Raw genomic sequence first — 20,654 nt, 5'->3', positions numbered from 1 at the left:
GTCAGGTAAGGGAATTACAGCCCTCTGTTTTCTCTGTCTCTGACCTTGGCTCAGCCCATAGGCCCATCCATCAAGACTGCTAAGATGTAATTAAGAAAGTAATGATCTGAACTGTGAATTCTTGACTCTATTTCTTTTGGTTTAAAGTATCAGTGCCTGGTATTTTGTGCCTCAGTTTCCAAACCTGTAAGATGAGGTGATCGACTTCCATGACCTCACTGATGACAATGACTCATGATTCTTTCACATGTGTCCTACAGCTGAAAGAGCCCTGGCATCAGAATTCCATGGACTTGGGTTCAGATCCCACATCTGCCTACCAGCTGACCATGAGCGAGTCACTTTCTTTTCCTGAGCTCCCGCTTTCTAGTATGTAAGATGAGAGTTGTGGCGTCTCACCTTAGGGACTGTGAGATCTCAGGGACACAGTGTGAGGAAGCACCCAGCCCTGTGCCTGGTTTATCACTGGTGCTCAGCATGCAGAGGCAGTTTCCACCTTGCTATCATTATCCATGAAGTCTTTTCTAGATGATTCCAGTGGATGAGTTGTGGAGAGTACAGCTCACCTCTCCTCTTGCCTGTATTAGTCCATTTTCTGTTGCGGATAACTTACTGAGTCTGTGTGGCATTGTGTTATGAAGAAAGGGGGTTTAATCCGGTTCATGATTCTAGAGATACAAGGTCCAGGGCCACATCTGGCCTTTGTCTCGGCAGAGTCACAGGTGGTGCAGAACATCACATGGTGAGAGTCAGGGAGTGTGTGTGTGTGTGTGTGTGTGTGTATCCCCATCTGGTTAGTTTCTTCTTCTTAAAATGCCACCAGAATTCAATCATGGGGGCTCCAGTCAAATGACCTTATCTAATCTAATCACCTCCCAAGGGTCCCACCTCTCAACACCACAGGTGGATTAAGTTTCCACCCTCTTAATATTTCACAATACAACACATGAAGCCTTGGGAGACACTCAAACCACAACTAAACCATAGCATGCCCACCCCAGTCTATTTCACTGTTCGTTGGCAAAGGGGCAGAGGAAGTAGGGAAAGGTGGAGATCAAATCTGCCCACTGCCTTTTCTGCCTTTGGGTTAATAATAGTGAGAAGAGATTATAATTAATGATCAGTTCAGATGATCAGGATGTTTCCATTTTCTACTCATTTTCTTGCCCATCAATGTGCAAATAATGGACTGATCCACACACAAACATAGAGCCAGCTCTGTCTCTTTAAAAAGTATATCAGATTTCTAACCAATGTAGTAGCCACCATGACAACAGTGGTGAAGGAATCTACCATTGATTGAGCACTTACCATTGGCCAAGCACTTGACATCCATGATCTCATTTAATCTTCTCAGCTTCATGAGTTTAATTGTTATTACAATTCCATTTTAAGCTATATTCAAGTTCCAGTTAGTTCTGCCACTGATTCTACAGGCACTACCAGATCCACTACATAATGTCTCTGACCCTCATTTTTCTCATTTGTAAAATGACACACATCTGAGAGTATTGTCAAGGTCAGTGATAATACAGGTTAAAAAAAAAAAAACAGTACTTTCCCTAGTTCCTGGTATACACTCAGTAGTAACAGCTTTCAATATCATCATCATTCTGGAACTAGCTGTTGGGCCACTCCAGAGGAAACTGGATTAGATGACTGCTAATGTCACTTACGACTTTCCAGTATAGTCTGGGAGTCAGTAGAGTGGTGTGGTCAACCTCTCAGGGTTTCTGGAGTCAGACTGACCAAGGTCTAAATCTAGGCTCTGCCACTTTCTTCATGGATGATCTATACAAAGCGGATGATGGTGTCTATCATCTCCAGTTGGCTGTGAGTATCAAACTAGACAATTTATTTACTCAAAATATTAGTCCAGTGCCTCGTCCATACAAAGTATTGAATAAATGACAAATATTAATGCCCTTGTCATCCTTCCAGTAGTTCCCACTTGGAAAGAGGCTGTAAGCCTTCAGGTTCATTTCCATCTGTTCTCTGGTTTTAAGGTTGCTCTTAACTAATGAAGATGTGGTGCTACAGGAAGGTTGGTGCCAATACCCCCTCAGGGACTGCTGTGTGCTATTGCCTGTGGTTGGTGTCATTAAGACATAATTTTCTTTACAAGGTAATAGATACTGTTTCTTTTCAGAAATGCACATCTTCGTTTGGGTGATTTTGAGAGGAAGAAACATTAATAAAAATAAACTAAGGTGGTCTTTTACTTCAATAAGTAACATAATTTAATTATCTCAAGGATTACTTTAAAGACACACATGTCTCTTTGAGTCACTAAGGAAGTAATTCAATTCGAACTGAAACTATAAGTGATTCATTTATGCTGTCTGCTATCTAAACTGAGACACATGAGAAAAACTGCAGTGTAGAATCCATAATAGGTGGAGTGATGGCCCCCATAAAGACCCCAGGTCCTTATTTCTAGCACATTAAATGTTGTTTTGTTTGGAAAAAGCCTTTGCAGGATATCTTACGGTTTGGAAATGTGGTTCCCTTGGGTTATCCAGGTAGCCCTAAACATCATCAAAGTGTCTGTACAAGAGGAAGGTAGAGGGAGGAGGCAACATCGAGACCAGAAAGGCAGAGAGTGGAGTCTCCATTTGAAGGATGTTGATGGCCCCCAGAAGCTGGTGGAGAAAGAGACACAAAATTGTCTCCAGAGCTTTGAAAGGTAGCACAACTCTGCTGAGGCCCGGATTCCAGACTCCTGGCCTCCAGAACCAGGACAGAATTGATTTCTGTTAAATCAGCAAGTCTGTGGCAATTGGTTATAGCAGGCTTGAGAAAAATAACACAAGTGGTCAGGGCAGAGTGAAAATTGGGGGGACCACATCCTTCAAACAGGGGAGGTTTAGGATCCTTTGGCTCTTTTTATGTTTTATTTTGAGACAGAGTCCTGCTAAGTTGCTGAAGCTGACCTCAAATTTGTGATCTTCCTGCCTCAGCCTCCCAAGTACAGGCATACACCACTGCACTCAACCCCAAAGTGAGAATTTTAATACTCCTCCTGCCAGAACAGAGGGTACTCAATGCCTCCCTTCCCTTTGTATACCACTGGGTTTGAGGACCATTTTGGATCAACCAAAATCATTTAGGCAGGCAAGATAGGCATACTTCTGTTCCTTGGGCCTATTAGTCTTTTCAATCCATAAAAGTAGAGTCCTCAAGAATGCCCTCTATGATATTCCCTGTTTATCTCTGGTCCCCATGGGTACCCTTGCCCTTGTTACTCAGCTGCCCATGGGCAGGTTGCAATTTATTTTACTAACCCATCATCAGTCTCTCCAGCTAAACTTCATTCAAGGGCAATACATTGGCCAGGACCCAGAGAGACAATGGGAGATAAATGTGCCCAGCTCCAAGTGGACATTTGTTCACCTACAAGTTATAATATATACATCTTTTGCAGCTTCACCCAGTAATGCCTTACAAACAAAATCAGGAGAGTCAGGAACAAGTTTCACCATCTAGGTGCCTGAGGTTTCCAAATACCTGTTCCTTTCAAAGATCAGTTTCTTCCCAGAACACCAGACTCATATCCCCAACTGCTTATCTCCATTTGAGTTTCAAATGCACAGATGAACTAGGAAATGGCCCGGAATGGTTATAGATGGCTTACCTTTTTGTCCTGGCATTGAAAGCAATCTGTCCACTCAGACCAGTTGCTCAGCTGGCAGGCAACCGCTTTGGGGGTCACAGCCTGACTTGCTCTCCTAGAGTGAGGAAGGACGCTATATCAATGCCAAGATGCAAAGTTTAAGCAAAGGAAAAATGTGTGCCCATTTTCCTACCAGTAAAACATGGAAATGAACATTTATTGTGCTGCCACTATAATGCAGATGTGGTACTGGAAGGTTTGTATAAATTGTCTCTTTAATACCATATCCATCACAGGTGGGTCAAATTATTATCACTTTAGCAAGATGAGTACCGAGGAAGACTAACATTTTTTGAAGAGTCAAAATAGCAGAAAGTTCAGTGGTTAGAACATGGGATCCAGGGGCAGAGAACCGAGTTTGAATCTTAACCACTTACTGGCTATGAAAACTTGAACAAGTTACTTAACATCTCTGAGCTATAGCACTCCCGTCTATAAAACTATATTAAAAATAATGTTACCTAATAGTTACTGAAAGTATGTTTAAATGCATATGTTTACTAAAGGTTTTGCTTTTAAGATTACATGCTGGGACATTACATGGACTGTGTCACTTCATCTCTGTGACTGTCCTGAGAGATAAATATTATTAGCCCTATTTCATTATAAGATCTGAGGTTCCTAAAAGTTAAGTAACCCCAGCAGTCATAGCCCAGGGGGTACTGGCAAAATTTGAACTGGTTGTTTGAATGGCAAAACCCACTTCCCACTCCTCAACATGTTGGTTTTTCATTTGATGACAAAAAGGTAATCAGTCATCAGAAGCGAGAGAGGACCTTGCCTGGGTTGACATATCCACAAGCTAAAAACTGGTTTGCCTCCAAGGCTGGGATTGTCTCTTACCCCATGCTGCCTCCTCACAAATTAAAAACCTTGCGCAGGTCACTCAGGGCCAGGGAGAGCAATCCTAGCTTGCCTGGCTCTAAGCCCGAGCCTCTTCCCCAACAGTGTTGCTGCTGCTGAAGGTCAGCCCGCTGGACAAAGGTGGAATGTCATCCCTTACCATCAGAACTGCCACCACCCCTGGGACCTGGGCAGCCCGGCTGTGATCAATAGCACAATTATCTCCCTAGCATAGGGAAAAAATGCTTCAAATCGTGCTGCTTACACATGAGCTGCTACTCATGCCGCAGATGACCCCTGGGCTAAAACCCACAGGCAGACAGCCACGGAGCGGCAGGAAAATCATGTTCCTCTTCACCCTGGTTCTCACAATTTTGGTCTCAGATTATTGAAGACCCCAGAGAAATTTCAGTGAGCTAGATCTATGGATATTCACAGAATTCAAAATAAAAATAGGTATTTTAAAATAGTTGTTAATGTATTTGAAGCTATAAAAACCCATTGCATGTGACCATAAGTAATTTTTAAAATATATGATAATTAGAAGAGTATCATTGTTTTACATTTTTGCAAGTCTCTTCAAAGAGGCTCCTTTATTGGATCTATAGCTATGTGTTGTTTGGTTGAAGTCTATGAAAAATATCCAGCCCAACACAGTTATGTATTTGGAAAAGGAAGGACTGTTTTACAGGGTTTTTTTTCAAATGGATATTTGTGGATATGTGGATATTCTCCTTTGTTATTATACCAAAACTTGACAAGTGGTAATTTCTTATATGTTAGGCGCAATGCAGAATCTGAAAGCTTGTCAACAAAATCTTTTGTGCTCTCTTATAATAAAATCTGTTGGTCTAAGTATAGTGAACAGATCTTGTGCCCATACATAATATTTTTAACATCAGGCATTGGAAATTTGGAAAATGGTAACTCACCAAGTTTGCATACCTTATAAATATTTGCACATTCTACTATATAATAGGAAAAATAAAACTTGTTAATATCACTAGTGATCCTGTCAAGTTTACAGTGCTGACTGAGTTGTGTTCCTTTTCACATGAAGAATTATTTGTTGTTGGCAACAATTTTACTTTTTACTTTCAAGCGATAGGCTACCTGTGTTCACGTGAAAATATGTGTAAATATAAAAAATCGTTTCCTGAATAACCATGATTTGGTGGCAATTATCTATGTCAAGTCAAAACGTGTCCCCCCAAAATGCATACATGGAAGCCTACACAACACCATCAGGATTGTGATGTTATTTGGAAATGGGGGCTTTGCGAGGTGAGTGATTAAGTTCAAAGATTGGATCCCTTGTGAATGGGATGAGTGTCCCTAATGAAGAAAACCTAAAGATCTCCTTCACCCCTTCTGCCACGTGAGGACATGGTGAAGAGACGGGACATTTATGAACCAGGAAGTGGGCTCTCACCAGGTACTGAATCTGCCCACACCCTTCTCTTGTGAAAAACAAATGTTTTCTGTTTAAGCCTCTCAGGCTCCAGCAATGTGTTACAGAAGCCCAGAGAGACTAAGACAAGTGGCTGTTGGACTCACAATTCAGTGAACAGAACATCCAAGAATTATGGGACAGCATCAAAAGACCAAACATAAGAGCTATTGGGATAGAGGAAGGCACAGAGTTTCAAACCAAAGGAATGCACAATCTCTTCAATGAGTTAATATCAGAAAATTTCCCAAGCATGAAGAATGAATTGGAAAACTAAATATAAGAGGCTTACAGGACACAAAATGTACAAAATTACAACAGATCTACACCAAGGCACATTATAATGAAAACGCCTAGCATACAGAATGAGGATAGAATCTTAAAAGCTTCAAGAGAGAGGAATCATATCACATACAGGGGGAGACCAATTCATATCTCAGCAGATTTTTTCAACTTAGACCCTCAGAGCCAAGAGATCTTGGAACAACACATACCAAGCTCGGAAAGAAAGTGGGTGCCAACCAAGAATCTTATATCCAGCAAAACTAAGCTTCAGATTTGATGATGAAATAGAAACCTTCTATGATAAACAAAAGTTAAAAGAATTTACAACTAGAAAGCCTGCTCTACAGAACATCCTCAGCAAAATATTTCAAGAAGAGGAAATGAAAAACAATGATGAAAATCAGCAGAGGGAGGGATTACACTAAAGGAAAATCTAATCAAAGGAGAAATCAAGTCATGTTAAATACCAAAAATAAACAAAATTGCTTTTCTTCAAACAATCCTCATACGTCACTGCATTATTTGTGCATTCTTCCCATTTTTCCCATGGAATATTAGATAACATTTCTCAAGGACTGAGGAGTCATAAAATGAACAATTCTTACTCCTTCAAAGAGGACTTTCTTAAGTAAAATTTAATTTTTCCCCCAATGGATATGGTGCCTCTGCCTTGTTTTTTTGTTTTTTTTTTTTTTACCAGAGCTAGAGTGGTTTTATCCACCATTGCTTTTGCACATCAATGCTGATACAAACACAGTGAAAAGGGCAAATAATGTCCCACCATTATTATGAAAATTGTTTTGAACCTACCTGGGTCTGTGAATCAAAACTCGTAATAATACTGAGACATTCTTTGCACTTTTCATCATGTTTATATTTGCACTGGGCTCTGCAGAACAGGCTCAGAGAAACTCTGATCCATCAAATGATGTTAGAATGTAACATCGGCCTATCATCCCTTCAAAACAACTTCAGAAACTTCACAAACTTCCTCTCCACCTGGATTCCTGTCATCTCTTGACTCCATCCCTTTAACGAGCACTCCACCCTCTTGGTGCCTCCTTTTCCTTATTGCTTATGATCTTCTCTGCACTCTAGAACTTTCCATCATCATATTCTGGACCTCCTCTTCTCTGAAACAGCTTCTCCTCCAAATCACTAATTTGTGAATCACCTGTGAATAGTTACTTGGGCCTCCACTGCTGTTCCTCCTCCTTTTTTTAATCTACTCAAGGACTCTCTCTGCACTTTCCTGGGACCTCACTGGGCCTCCATTAACTTGACACCCATGCTTTCTGTCACTAAGACACTTTATATCTTTATTTTTCTTTTGGTTTCATTTTGGATTCCACGGTTTGTCACTTTAAAATATTAACTAGGTGTGTTTCCTCCATTACACCTACCTGTACAGCCCAATCCTGAGTGAATTCAACTATCTATTTCTTCACCTGATTAACTCCTAAGTCTCTTTCGGACTCATCAAAAATTTCAATTCCTTAGGGAAACATTTCCCAATATCCAGACTATTAGCTACCTCCCTTCATATGATTTGGTCAATTTCTGCATGTCTTTTCAAAAATTAATTATCACACTCGCAATTTAGGTATAATTCCTGTCTCTTCTACCAATTCTAAGATGTATGGATGCAGGTACCACCTGTATTTTCTACTGAAGTCCTGCCATCCATCATCGGCAGGTACATAGAAGGTGCTCAGTAAATATTTTGGAAAGTGGGGAAAAAAGAAACAAAGAAGAAGAGAAGGAGAGGAAGAAAAAACTACAACCAGTTCCTGGGAAATAAGCAGTGACAGAGTTGAGAGATTTATTTGAATCTGACTCCTGGTTAGAATCTAATTAAATAATCTAGAAATTCAAATAGCTCAAGGTTTGGTTTACCCAAACCTTGGTCTATCATTTTTATAATAGGTTGCCCTGGTAATGAAAGAATGAATTGCAGAAACATGGAGAGAGAGAAAAAAATTCTGAGAAGTTATAGGGTGAAGATTTGGGAACAGAAAAGGACTCCAGCATTATTCTGCATCTCACTACAGAATTGTCAAGATAATGTCATTGTAAGCCCATGGAAACTGCATTATGATATCAACATGGGAGAAAACAGTATTAATGGTTGAAAGCAAAAGCCTGGACAGAGCAGAGAGCTGGGCTGCTGTTGGTTTAAAAGCTTTGTGACATGATGTCTAGACTGAGGCACACACAGTAATACTATCACTGAATGCCAGAGCACAGAAGGTGCACCAGGACCACTCATTAAATCACTACAGGGTTCTAACTTTCAGCCTTATCATTCCAATGAGTCCCTCTTGTCATTCCAATTCGTTTTTTAATATATATATTTTTGGTGATTATGACATGAATGCATTTACAATAAGAAAAACAACAATGATTGTAAAAGAAAAAAATTACTTCAAATCCCACCACCATTAACAAGTTGTTGTATTTTCTCCCACTCTTTATTTTTATAATACAGTTGAGGCATATTGAGTGCCTTTTATATTCTGATTTTTCCACTTAATCGTAGAGCAATGGCTCTACATTGTTCCAATTCCCAAAGGTTCAACAATTAGATTTTTAAGCCCCCCATTTTATTGGATTCTAAATTATTTACTGAAGATAAATCCTGGAGGTTGAGATGTCAGATTTTTAAAGCTATGACACATTGCCAAATGGCTTTCCAAAGGAATTGTATCACTTTTCATTACTTCGTGCAATGGCTTGGTGCAGTTCATGAGTCAGAGGCTTGGTCTCCAATGAGGTGGTTTTGAGGTGGTGGAATCTTCAAGAGGTAGGGCCTGTGGAAAGTAATTACATATGGAGACACCACCTTCATGAAGAGATTAAAGCAAGTCTCTGAGAGTGGTTGAGCTTGTAGAAGTGAGTTTATTCCTCCAAGAATGGGTTGCTATAGAAAGAGTGAGCCTAGCTACTCTACAGCCTGAGGCTTCCTGTCTCACCACATGTTCTCTTTCCCACATGCTCCCACCATGATACCATCTGCCATACTATAGTATACCCAGGTGACCCTCACCAGAGCCTAGTAATTGCCAGAACCATGTTTTTGAACCTCCAGAATTATGAGTCAAACAAACATCTCTACTTTATAAAGTATCCAGCCCCAGGTATTTTTTGTTACAGCAACATAAAATGGACTAATACCCTTAAGGAGCCATTAATAATTCTGTGGCCTAGTAAATTGGCAAATATTTTTAAAGCATCTCCCAGCTAGCAAGAATCTACTCAATTAGTGAGACATTTAACGTGGAGCAGTAGGATTTGGAAGCATTTGCTATTAACCTTTAATTTTTTTTCCAATTTGCTATGCTACATAAACAAGTTACTTTAACATTCTGACTTAGTTTTTTCATCTGTAGATAGAGCACAAGTCAATATAGTGCTATCGCAAAACTTCTCAATGTGTATTCTGTGGAGAACTAGTTCTTGAAATATGCACACAGGTAGAGGAGGAAGTGAAGAAAAGTTCCATGGTCAAATTCATTTGGATAAGCTGCCCACAACACCCTATTCCTGGAAATTTAAAATACCTAACACTGTATTAAAGGACCTGAGAAGTTCTTCATTTTACTTTGCTTAACCTAGAATTTCCCAAATTTTTTGAACACAGGTTATTTCTTTTCTCATGCAACATCGGGTAAGGCCACATAACGCAGTAGAAGAAACACGGATGTAACAGAAAGAGGTTTATAGTCTATCAAATATGCACTCAAATCCACTTTCTGCCACTCACTGAGCTTCAATTTTCTAATAGTTAAGAAACAGAGCTAATAACTTGGGAGACTTTGGGATATGGAATGAGATCATAAAGCCTTAGCAGAGGCCTAGCATATATTAGTTCTTGTCTATTCTTCTCAAATACATAAATGCTTATAGAACCTCTCCATCTTTATCAATAATGTGCCCTGGGGTCTAGTGAGACACTTCTCCTCTAAGTTGTCATATTAGGGAAAAGGACTAAATCATGCAACCTGCAAGTCAAATGCTTGACCCCCATAATGTGGCCACCTCAGCAATTCAGAAAACAAAATATTAATTAGCTACCACTCCCAAGCTGGAAGGTCAGAAAGCCTCCTGATCATTGCCAGGGGGTCTTCCTAATAAAGTGGTTGTGCATATATTCAAAGGCCATTGTCACAAATTAGTAACCTTGAGCCAAGTCCATTCACTGACATGGGAATTGCATTGTGAAATGGAGGTATTCTAAATTTGACCTTGATAATGCTCAGTCTTCGGCATCCTCCATGTTGCTAAACCCAGTAGAGAGTTTTCCAGCTTCATCTAATCTGCCCTTTGTTAGCTACTATTTTCTTCATGGAAACTTCCCTTTCTTGGACCTCTTCAGCACCAATCTCCCTTGCTCTCTTTCTGCCTTGGGACCATTTCTTTTTGATTTCCCTAAAAACTAGAATTCCCTAGGGCATTGTCTTTCTTGCCTTTCTTCTCTCTTTTCTCACCTGGAAGGAGATAAGATCCACTCCTTTGTTTCCTACACCATCTGTGCTAATGCCTTCTCAAAGTAGGTCTTCATCCATTTTACATCTCTACTAGTTGCCTCTCCAGCATGAAAAACTTAAAAGTCTCCAGGTCTCAACTCTTCATTTTCTCCTTCAACCAACTCCTCTCTCAGTTTCACCAACATCATTAGTAGAACCACCATGAAGTATCTGTGTTCAGGCCAGATACTTAACAGTGGTCTTTAATTTTAATGTCTTCCTTTCGCTTCCTCTCATCCCATTCTTTGGAAATTTCTGTCAATTTTGCTATCAAAGTGTGTCTCAAATTCCAGAAGCCTGTCTCCACTGCCAGCAAGCTCTATTAAGGCACCATTAGCTCTTACCCAGATCATTCTGTGGCTTTCTGTGGGTCAAGACCTTCCATTTCATTTTAACCTATTCTTTGCACAGCAACTAGGATATGACCTGGTTATTTTAAATGAGAAATCAGGTGATATCCCTCCATGATCAGCCCCTCCAGAGATTTTTTGGTGATTTACTTTTTACTACACACAAACTAAAATTCAGACTCCCCCTGGTGAGGCCCAAGGCACTCTGGGGTCCACCCACTGCCCACCTTCTTGTGGCATGATTCTTTGTGTTCATGCCGTCTCTTCCTTCAGCTCGTGTGCACCACGGACACTTTCCACCACAGGGACAGAGCACATGCTGATCTCTCCCTCTCCCCTCCTGCCACACGGCTCAGCTTCTCTCTGCCTTCCTTACATCTCAGTGTAAATGCCCCTTCCACAAGAGGATACCCCCTAACCAGCCTCTTTACTCTATTTTCTCTATCAAAGGGTGCATTGGATTCCTTCATGGTATTTTTCACCATCTTAAATGATTTTTTTTATTTGTTTACATGTTTACTGACTGTATCACTATGCTAAATTCCATGAGTGTAGGGATATTACCTATTTAGTTCACTACGTCGCACACCTAGAATATTTATGATTAAATGAACATTTTCATTGAGTGAAGACAAAAAGTATCTCTGTGAGCCAGAGACATATAAATTCTATATAGACTTTTAGTTCCAGGCAATGGCAGGCTCTCCTGCAGTATTTTGCACAAGGATGTTTTCTACACAGGCCACTCTAATTGTACCTCATTTATCTTGCCTGACCTTTCCTCCAGGTAACTTTCCTTGACCTGCCTACTAAGTGTCATGTACATAGAGCTTCACATACTTCATTCCTACCCATAGACTAATAGATCTGGAAGGCAGATATCATATCTATATTGCTCACCATTATATCTAGTCCTGAACATAGCATCTGGTATGCAGTGGGAAATGAATAACCAAATTTTATCACTAATGTATTATCTCATTAAAATTCTATAATCACCCTGTGAAATAGACATTATTATACCCATTCTGTAGATGAGTAAAAACAAATTCATAAGGAGATTAAATGTGTTGCTTAAATTTTATGGGTAGTAAGTGGCAAAGCCAGGATTCAAACAAGGCTGTTTGGCTCCAAAGTCTATCCATTTTTCTAGCATTCCAAAATGTACTGTGAAGAATTTCTGACAAATGGGAAATAGAATAACAAAAAAAAAATTCTGATGATATACTCTGTAATAGGCTCTATACTAAGTGCTCACATGCACTTTCCTAACTCCTGACAAGAACTCTATGAAATATGTTTCTCACTATTTATAACTAGAGAAGTTGAAGCTTGCAGAGTTTAAGTAACTTATCCAAGTTCTGTATCCACTAAGTGGTGATGTTAGAACTTAATCTCAGGTTGACCACACTCCACAGCCCACACCCAATGCCCCTTGCTGTATAGCTAAGGATTAGTCACCCTGAAGAGAAGTCTCCATATCTCCATCACTGATTTTTGACTGGGAGCCAGTACTCCAATTGTTTATGTTAATTAAAAATTCCTGTTGCCTAGATGCATGGTAATTTCCAGGCATATGGATAACTACTGAAAGCATCCACATGGCCCTGACCCAGGGCACTTTGGAAAACACATTCTGATGCCCATAAAAGCCTTAAAATAAAAAAGAGGATCATAATTGAGACTTCTTTAGGGTCTACTGCCTATATGACCTATTTTTTAAAAAGCAAAAAACCTTTAGGTGATGCTTAGATTATTGTGATTTCTGTTTAGGGTTCTCATTCACTTTTCTTCTAATCCCCTAAAGAATTCTGGTTTTCATCAGTGGAAATGTTGGGTAGAAAATGTTGTGAAAAAATCTTTGGGTATCTTAACTCCAAATTCAGTATGCATCTTTCTTATCAATACGAGTGATTATTTGTGAAGCATTGAATTTTTTTTTATTGGTTAGTTGGTGGGACTGTAGCCTTTCATGTAGGTAGATGCATGCCTGACATATCAAATTGCTTTCTTCCTCTCTGACCTTCAGTTGGAAAAATAATAAGAACAACAATCTTAGAAGATATAATGATGATAAAGTTGACCAGTATTCCTCAAGTGCTAGCCAAATAGTCATATTATTGAAATCTTTCCTTCTCCTTCCAAGGCTCAGTTTCTTTCTCTGTAACATGAGTGGATTGAGCTACATGCTAAGTCCTGCCTAATAGCAAAAAAATCTGTGAAATACAAATAATGAATTCAGCAAACAAGAATTTTAAAAATGCTAAAAATCAAACCTAGATCACTTAAGGATAATTTTGAACATGATGAGGGAGAAAGTACAAGATTTGAAAAAGTACCTAGTGAAATGCTTGAAGCTAGAAATTTTAACATCAAAAATGAAAACTTGATAGGCTAAACAACAGATTAAACACTGCAGGAAAAAGATTAGTAATCTTGAAGACACAGTGATAGAAACTAAAATGAAACAAGGAGAGAAAAAAAGATTACCAACAACAACAAAGAAAAATAGAGTCTCTGTAACCTGTGGGACCATATCCATATCAAGCATCTCATCCCCACAACTGGACTGTCAGATGGAGACATGAGAAAAAATGGACCAGAAAACGTATTTGAATTAATAAGGCAAAAAAATTCCAAGTTTAATGCAAACTATGAACTCCCAGAACCATATCAAGTTACATTGTAAGGGAAACTGCTAAAAATTGATAAAGAAAAAAATCTTAAAAGAAAAAAGGAAGGAAAAACCACAGTACACAAACAAGAACAAAGCAGAATTCTTCTGAGACTATGCAATACCGAAGATAATGAAATGACATCTTTAAAGTAATGTGGATATGGGAGGGAAACTATTCACTTAGACTTTTATACTAAGCAAGGATATCTTTCAAAATGCAGGCAAGATAAGGACTTTTTCAGAACAACAAAGAATTTGTTGCCAAAAGATGTGCACTACAGTCAATGTCAAAAGAATTTTTTCAGGTAGAAAAAAATACTAGAAGTAGTATAGTATTACTTGAATTTAGGCTGTGATCAGTTAAAGATGTAAGTTATAAATCTCAGAGTAAAAACAAAAGTAGAATAAAAATTAAAGTAGAATGATTAATGGTTAACCATTAATTAACTAAGCCATTTAGAAATTAGAAAAAATATTAAGTCTATAAGTTGACCCAAAAAGAGAAAGTAGAATCAGAAAAGAGATGGACAAATAGAAAACCAATAGTAAGATAGTAGCCTCAAACTCAAGCCTGTCAATAATTATATGTAATGTAAATGGTCAAATTTCTGTCAATTGAAAAAGCAGAGATTATTAGACTAGATTAAGCAAGTCTCATCTCTGTATGTCTATATAAAGCATACTTTAAATATGGTCATATAAGTGGAAACAAAATATTAGACAAAGATTTGCCATGAAAACACAATTGATAAGAAAATAAACTGAAGAACCAGGGCAATTTCCAGAGATAATGACAACCAATCATAATGATAAAGGGGCAAGTCATCACAAAGACATAACAACCTAAATGTGTGTGTTGTTTAGAAGTTTTTTAAACTTGCAAATCCTTTTAATTTATCAAGATGTAGGTTTCAATATATGAGGCAAAAACTAATACAACTAAAATAAATAAATAAATCCACAAGTATAATTCCATATTGCAACCTCCCTCCCTCCCTCAGAAAGTGATAGAAGAAGAAAACTTGAGAAACATTAATTACCAATTTGACTTAATTTATTTAGAACCACATACACTGAATAACCAGAGAACACATTTTTAATGCATATGGTATAATCACTAAGACCACATTCTTAGTCCCAAAACACATTTCAATAAATTAAAAGAATTGCACAATAGTAACAAAAACAGCATGGTATTGGCACCAAAATACACTTATAAACCAGTGGTACAGAATAGAGAACACGGAGACAAACCCACATAAGTACAGTTATCTCATACTAGACAAAGGTGCCAAAAACATACAATGGAGAAAAGATACCCTCTTCAACAAATGGTGCTGGGAAAACTGGAAATCCATATGCAACAAAATGAAATTAAACCTCTATCTCTCACCATGCACAAAATTCAACTCAAAGTGGATCAAGGACCTAGGAATTAAAACAGAGACACCGCACCTATTAGAAGAAAAAGTAGGCCCAAATCTCCATCATATTGGATTAGGTCCCAACTTCCTTAATAAGGCTCTTATAGTGCAAGAATTAAAATCAAGAATCAATAATTTGGGTGGATTCAAATCAAAAAGCTGCTTCTCAGCAAAAGAAACAATCAGTGAGGTGAATAGAGAGCCTACGTTTGGGGAGCAAATTTTTACCACAGGCACATCAGATAGAGCACTAATCTCTAGGATATATAAATAACTTAAAAATCTTAACACAAAAAAAAAACAAATAACCCAATCAATAAATGGGCCAAGGAACTAAACAAACACTTCTCAGAAGATGATATACAATCAACCAACAAATATATGAAAAAAATGTTCAACATCTCTAGCAATTAGACAAATGCAAATCAAAACTACTGTAAGATTTCACCTCACTCCAGTCAGAATGACAGCTATTAAGTATACAAACAACAATAAATGTTGGCGAGGTTGTGAGGGAAAAGGCACACTCATATATTGCTGGTGGTACTGCAAATTGGTGCAGCCAATGTGGAAAACATTATGGAGATTCTTTGGAAAACTGGGAATGGAACTAACCTTTTGACCCAGCTACCCCACTCCTCGGTCTATACCCAAAGGACTTAAAAACAGTATACTATAGGGACACAGCCACATCAATGTTTATAGCAGCACAATTCACAATAGCTAAACTGTGGAACCAATCTGAATGCCCTTCAGTTGATGAATGGATAAAGAAAATGTGGTGTATATATACACAATGGAATACTATTCAGCATTAAAAGAAAATAAAATCATGGCATTTGTAGGTAAATGGGTGGAGTTGGAAAATATAATGCTAAGTGAAGTTAGCCAATCCCAAAAAAACAAATGCTGAATGTTTTCTCTGATATAAGTATGCTGATCATAATGGGGTTGGTTGGGAAGCATGGAAGGATTAGATGAACTCTAGATAGAGCAAAGGGGAGGAAGGGGAAGGGATGGGGCAGGGGAGTAGGAAAGACAGTGGAATGAGATGGACATCATTACCCTAAGTACATGTATGAAGACATGAATGGTGTGACTCTACTTTGTGTACAACCAGAGATGAAAAATTGTGCTCTATATGTATAATATGAGTTGTAATTCAATATGCTGTCATATGTAACAAATTAGAATAAAAAATAATTTTAAAATTTTCAAACTTTCAAAATTTTGAAGCAACACCCTACCAAAAGGTATTATTCACATAAAAACATAGTAGACATCTATTGATTTTGCAGCTAAGGATTACAAATTCCTTTCATCACCATTGCTTTCAATTTTTTTTTTCTCACCATATATAGTAGCACATGTATGTAATCACAGTTACTCATAAGACTGAGGCAGGAGGATTACAAGGACTGGATTGAATGAGACCAGCCTGGGCAATTTAGTGCACTAAATAAAATAAAAAGGTCTGGAGATGTAGTTCAATGATAGAATGTTTGCCTAGCATGTGTGAGGCCTTGAATTTATTTTTATTCAAAAAATTATTGTTCTCAAAACTATATTTCTATTTAAACATTATAGTAAGCAAACGCTAAGCCTGAGCTTATTAAAATGTGCACCATTAAAAATATAAATATCTTTGCCCTCTTTTCAATGTTAGGATTCATGTGAGATTTTATTCGGTAGGGGGAGAGCACTATTGCTAAAAATAATCAATAATAGATAGATTTGAAATCCCTAACTTATCTGGAACATCCATGCCAATTGGCACATTATAAATTTCTTCTGTCTGATTATTGTCAGCCAGCCAAGAGAATAGAAATACCAACAAATAACAATCACAATCACACAGCACCACTGGCAAGAACTTTCTAAACAGCTTCCTAAAGAGGAGGCATTGTTCTAAGTACTTCTCATGCTTTTAATTCTTGCTCTTACTTTCGTCCCATTTTACAATTGAGGAAATTGAGAAGTTTCAATACTTGCTGAGATGACACGTCCCCAGTGCCCAAGTCAGAGCCTAGTAAAGCTATAACCAGGAAGTTTTCCATTTTCAAAACCAACATCAGACACACTGGCATTAGACACAAAAACTGCATGATTTCCTCCTTCAGCACTTTGTGAAGTGTTTAATTGGTTCTCTTTTGCCTTGACTTAAAATTTGCCTCTTCACTGGTCTGTCTTGTTTGATAAGTTCATCAAACATCAAGACTCTTTGCTCATTTTCAAAAAGGATTACAATGATAAGCTTTTATAATTAAGAGTATCTCAGCAGAGATTTCCTTTTCCACAGTTCTCTTGCCTTTGTCTTCTAATTATTAGAGATGAATTTTCTGATTTTTTTTTCAAAATTATATTTGCTTTAAATACAAGTTACAAATTAACTGCTTATAAAAAAGCTTTCCCCCTTTCTGAACTGTTACTTAAAGGAAATCCCTCTTGTTCTCACATTTAAAAGCAATAATGATTCAAAATTGAATTATTTAATAAGAATTTGAATAAAAATAGCTCTATTTAAAATCTTCAACGGTTAGGTGTCAGGGACTGCTTAAAAGCTATTCCAAAGAAGAAATAAAGGGCTGGTATACACTCTGCAAAGTATTTGATGTTAAGATATAAACAACACGAAGCCAGGTTGGAAATCTCCAAGAAATAGAACAGCTAATGTGCACATAGAAATATCACCTCTGCCGGTTACCCCCAGCAAAAGGTAAACTCATTTTCAGAATGATACAACTGAGCAATCTACTGTCTCTTGACATTCCCCAAAATAATATTGAATACATTATCTAATTTTATCCTTCCCAACACTGAGGCAGGTATTTTTATGCTTCTCTTATAGATAAAGAAGTTAACCATCTGACATTTCTTTCTTTTTTTAAAAGAGAGAGAGAGAGAAAGAGAGAGAGAGAATTTTTTAATACTTATCTTTCGGTTTTTGGTGGACCCAACATCTTTATTTTATTTTTTTGTGGTCCTGAGGATCGAACCCAGCGCACTGCGAATGCCAGGCGAGCGCGTTGAGCCACATCCCCAGCCCACCCTCTGACATTTCTTAAGAGAACTACCATTAATCAGGTGCCTACTATACTGAGTACATTTTAAATGCAGGGATTTATATCACTGCTTTAACACAAGTAGAAGAGCCATTATTATTCTCATTTTACAGATAGGGAGACTGAGGATCAAAGAGATTAAGTGGCTTGCTCTAGATTACCCAGCTCCTGAGGATGAGAGCTATGACTCAGGCACGGGCTGATTTGACTTACAGTGCAGGGCCTTTGTCCTGCTCCATCCTTCTGCACTGGATTAGTAATAACAGGAAAAAAGATCACATTCCAGCCTAACACAGCCTGTTGCAAACTCCAAAGTGTCTTGTTCCCCAGCTGGTGACCCCTATTTCGCAGAGACATCAGGCCCACTTACTGGTTCACCTTCTCCTGTGTCGTTACCCCCAGCTGCCAAGTCACCAAATACAAGAGGAGGAAAGCAGTAGCAAACATCTCATCCAGAAGCCACCAGCTTACATTAACTCTAAGGAATAAAACTGTTCAGGAAGGTGGAGTCAAAGATGTCTACAGGCTAGGACCTGTGACATCTATCCAATGTGGAAAACTAACAGAACTCCCTCAATTCCCACTCAAATGGGATTAACCAATAACCAGGCTATTGATTAGCCAAACACTTTAAAAGTGACCCAGACTCTAAAGGCCACTGCCCTTTAAACCTTTTGAAAAAAAAATATCCACATGGTTAAGGAAAGCTGATATTTAACCAATATCAGATTAGCAAAGAGATTTTATTTTCAGATAGAAGCAGAAAAAAACCCAAGCTGGAGTTGCAGAAATCCTGGCCTTTCTGAAGGTTTCTTGGAACTTCTGATGTCAGATCAATCTGTTTTGCAAGAATGAAACAAGACTGGTATATTAGTTCAGACATAAGCAACCAGAAAAAAAAATGTAGGAAATACTCATAGTTACACTGAGGTTCTCCTATATATTGCTAAACACCTGGAGCCCGAGAAATATGTGTAATTCAGTGGACTTGCCACTTTTTGTATGCAAATAATTAAGATCTACCTTTCTGAAACAAATATCTCCAGGAGACCCCTCTAGAATGATAATGTCAATAATAGCCACACATCTTCACTGATGATGCCATACCTGCATCTGATCTCTTATTTTTCCAAACATAAATTAAACTAAATTAATAGAGATGGACAGATGGAGAGACAGCAATTAAACATCTACTATGTGGTAGGCATTTCATTTATTTAATCCTCACAACAAGTCTATGGCATGAAAATCATAAACTCCAGTTTGCAGTTGAAGAAATGGAGGCCCAGAGAAGTTAATTAACTTGCCCAAGGATGTACAGCTGTCTCAACATCCTTGGGGAGATCTAGATTCTGTAATTAGCAGGATGAGCCTGTTGCATAATTGTTAAAGATGGGGGAAAGTGATGCCTAACTTGTATGCCTAAGAAATGTGTGTCTGATTTACATGTGAAGATTTTAGAAAGGCAACCAAGGGTCACTGCTTCCCTTTCCTCAGAAGTCTAGGTAATGCTTGGTAGAAGCCAATATTGACCCTGAGCCCCTGCCCTGTGTGTCTCCTCCTCCCACCTCTCTGACTCATGGGTCCTCTTGGCCTCATTTCTTCCCTATTCAAAACCATTTGGAAAACTGCTTTGTCCCTTTCCCACAAGTCACCCACAACTGGTGTTTTGTATGCTTTGGAGATACTGGGGGCTCATGGCGGATATCACACTTGGACACCCTTGGACCAGCATGGGATGGTACATCTGGACCCCAACTCTTTCCACCAGTGTTCCACATCCCTGTCCCATTCAAGGTCCAAATTCCTGACACAGGACCCAAGAGCCCCCAGGGAGTGGGACTCAGTTCCCTTCCTTAGCTGTCATTCTGGGGCACAGACCTCCTCTACCACAGTGTTCTCAACTGGGGGTGACATCGCCCCTCAGGGGGAGATTTAGCAATGTCTAGTGATGCTTATGATGGTCACAACTTGGGGCTGTTCTACTGGCATCTGGTTGGTAAAGGCCAGGGGTACTGCTAAACATCCTAGAGTACCCAGGACAATCCCCACCACAAGGAGCTCTCCTACCCTAGGCTGGGAAAGCTGCCCACCCAAGGCTGGTCTGCCTCCCCTGCCCCTGGCATCCTGGTGGACTGACCATTTTACATATAGGCAACTGGTATCTTCTTTCTCAAGGCAGCTCCTTCTTGAAATTTCTCTGGTGACTTTGCTCCTGACCCAGGATCTTGGTGGCATTCAGGGATCCTACTTAACCTTCAGTTACATCTACTGTCCCCCAACATGGTCACTGAAATCCTCTCCTATTCCCCTGTGATGTTTCCCCCTCCTGCCTTCATCTGAAACTCTTCTAACTGACTCCTC

At 38.8% G+C, this 20,654-nt stretch overlaps 1 protein-coding gene across 1 annotated transcript in view; it reads right to left on the bottom strand.

Annotated features, from left to right (window-relative positions):
- The window catches only part of C8a (complement C8 alpha chain), a 59,308-nt gene extending 40,453 nt beyond the window's left edge, over nucleotides 1-18,855 (bottom strand). Inside the window, exons 1-2 of the mRNA XM_046451004.2 lie at nucleotides 18,661-18,855; nucleotides 3,635-3,728 (exon numbers count right to left, since the gene is read on the bottom strand). Of these exons, the coding sequence (XP_046306960.1) occupies nucleotides 3,635-3,728; nucleotides 18,661-18,737 (171 nt within the window). The 5' untranslated portion in view covers nucleotides 18,738-18,855. The remainder of the gene's footprint in view (nucleotides 1-3,634; nucleotides 3,729-18,660) is intronic.
- Nucleotides 18,856-20,654: the final 1,799 nt, after the last annotated feature.

The sequence above is a fragment of the Marmota monax genome, unplaced genomic scaffold, assembly GCF_021218885.2.
Source record: "Marmota monax isolate L192 unplaced genomic scaffold, Marmota_monax_Labrador192_F-V1.1 WCK01_AAM20220418_F8-fsc00023, whole genome shotgun sequence".
Taxonomy (NCBI): Eukaryota; Metazoa; Chordata; class Mammalia; order Rodentia; family Sciuridae; genus Marmota; species Marmota monax.
This window is presented reverse-complemented; position numbering and strand designations above follow the sequence as displayed.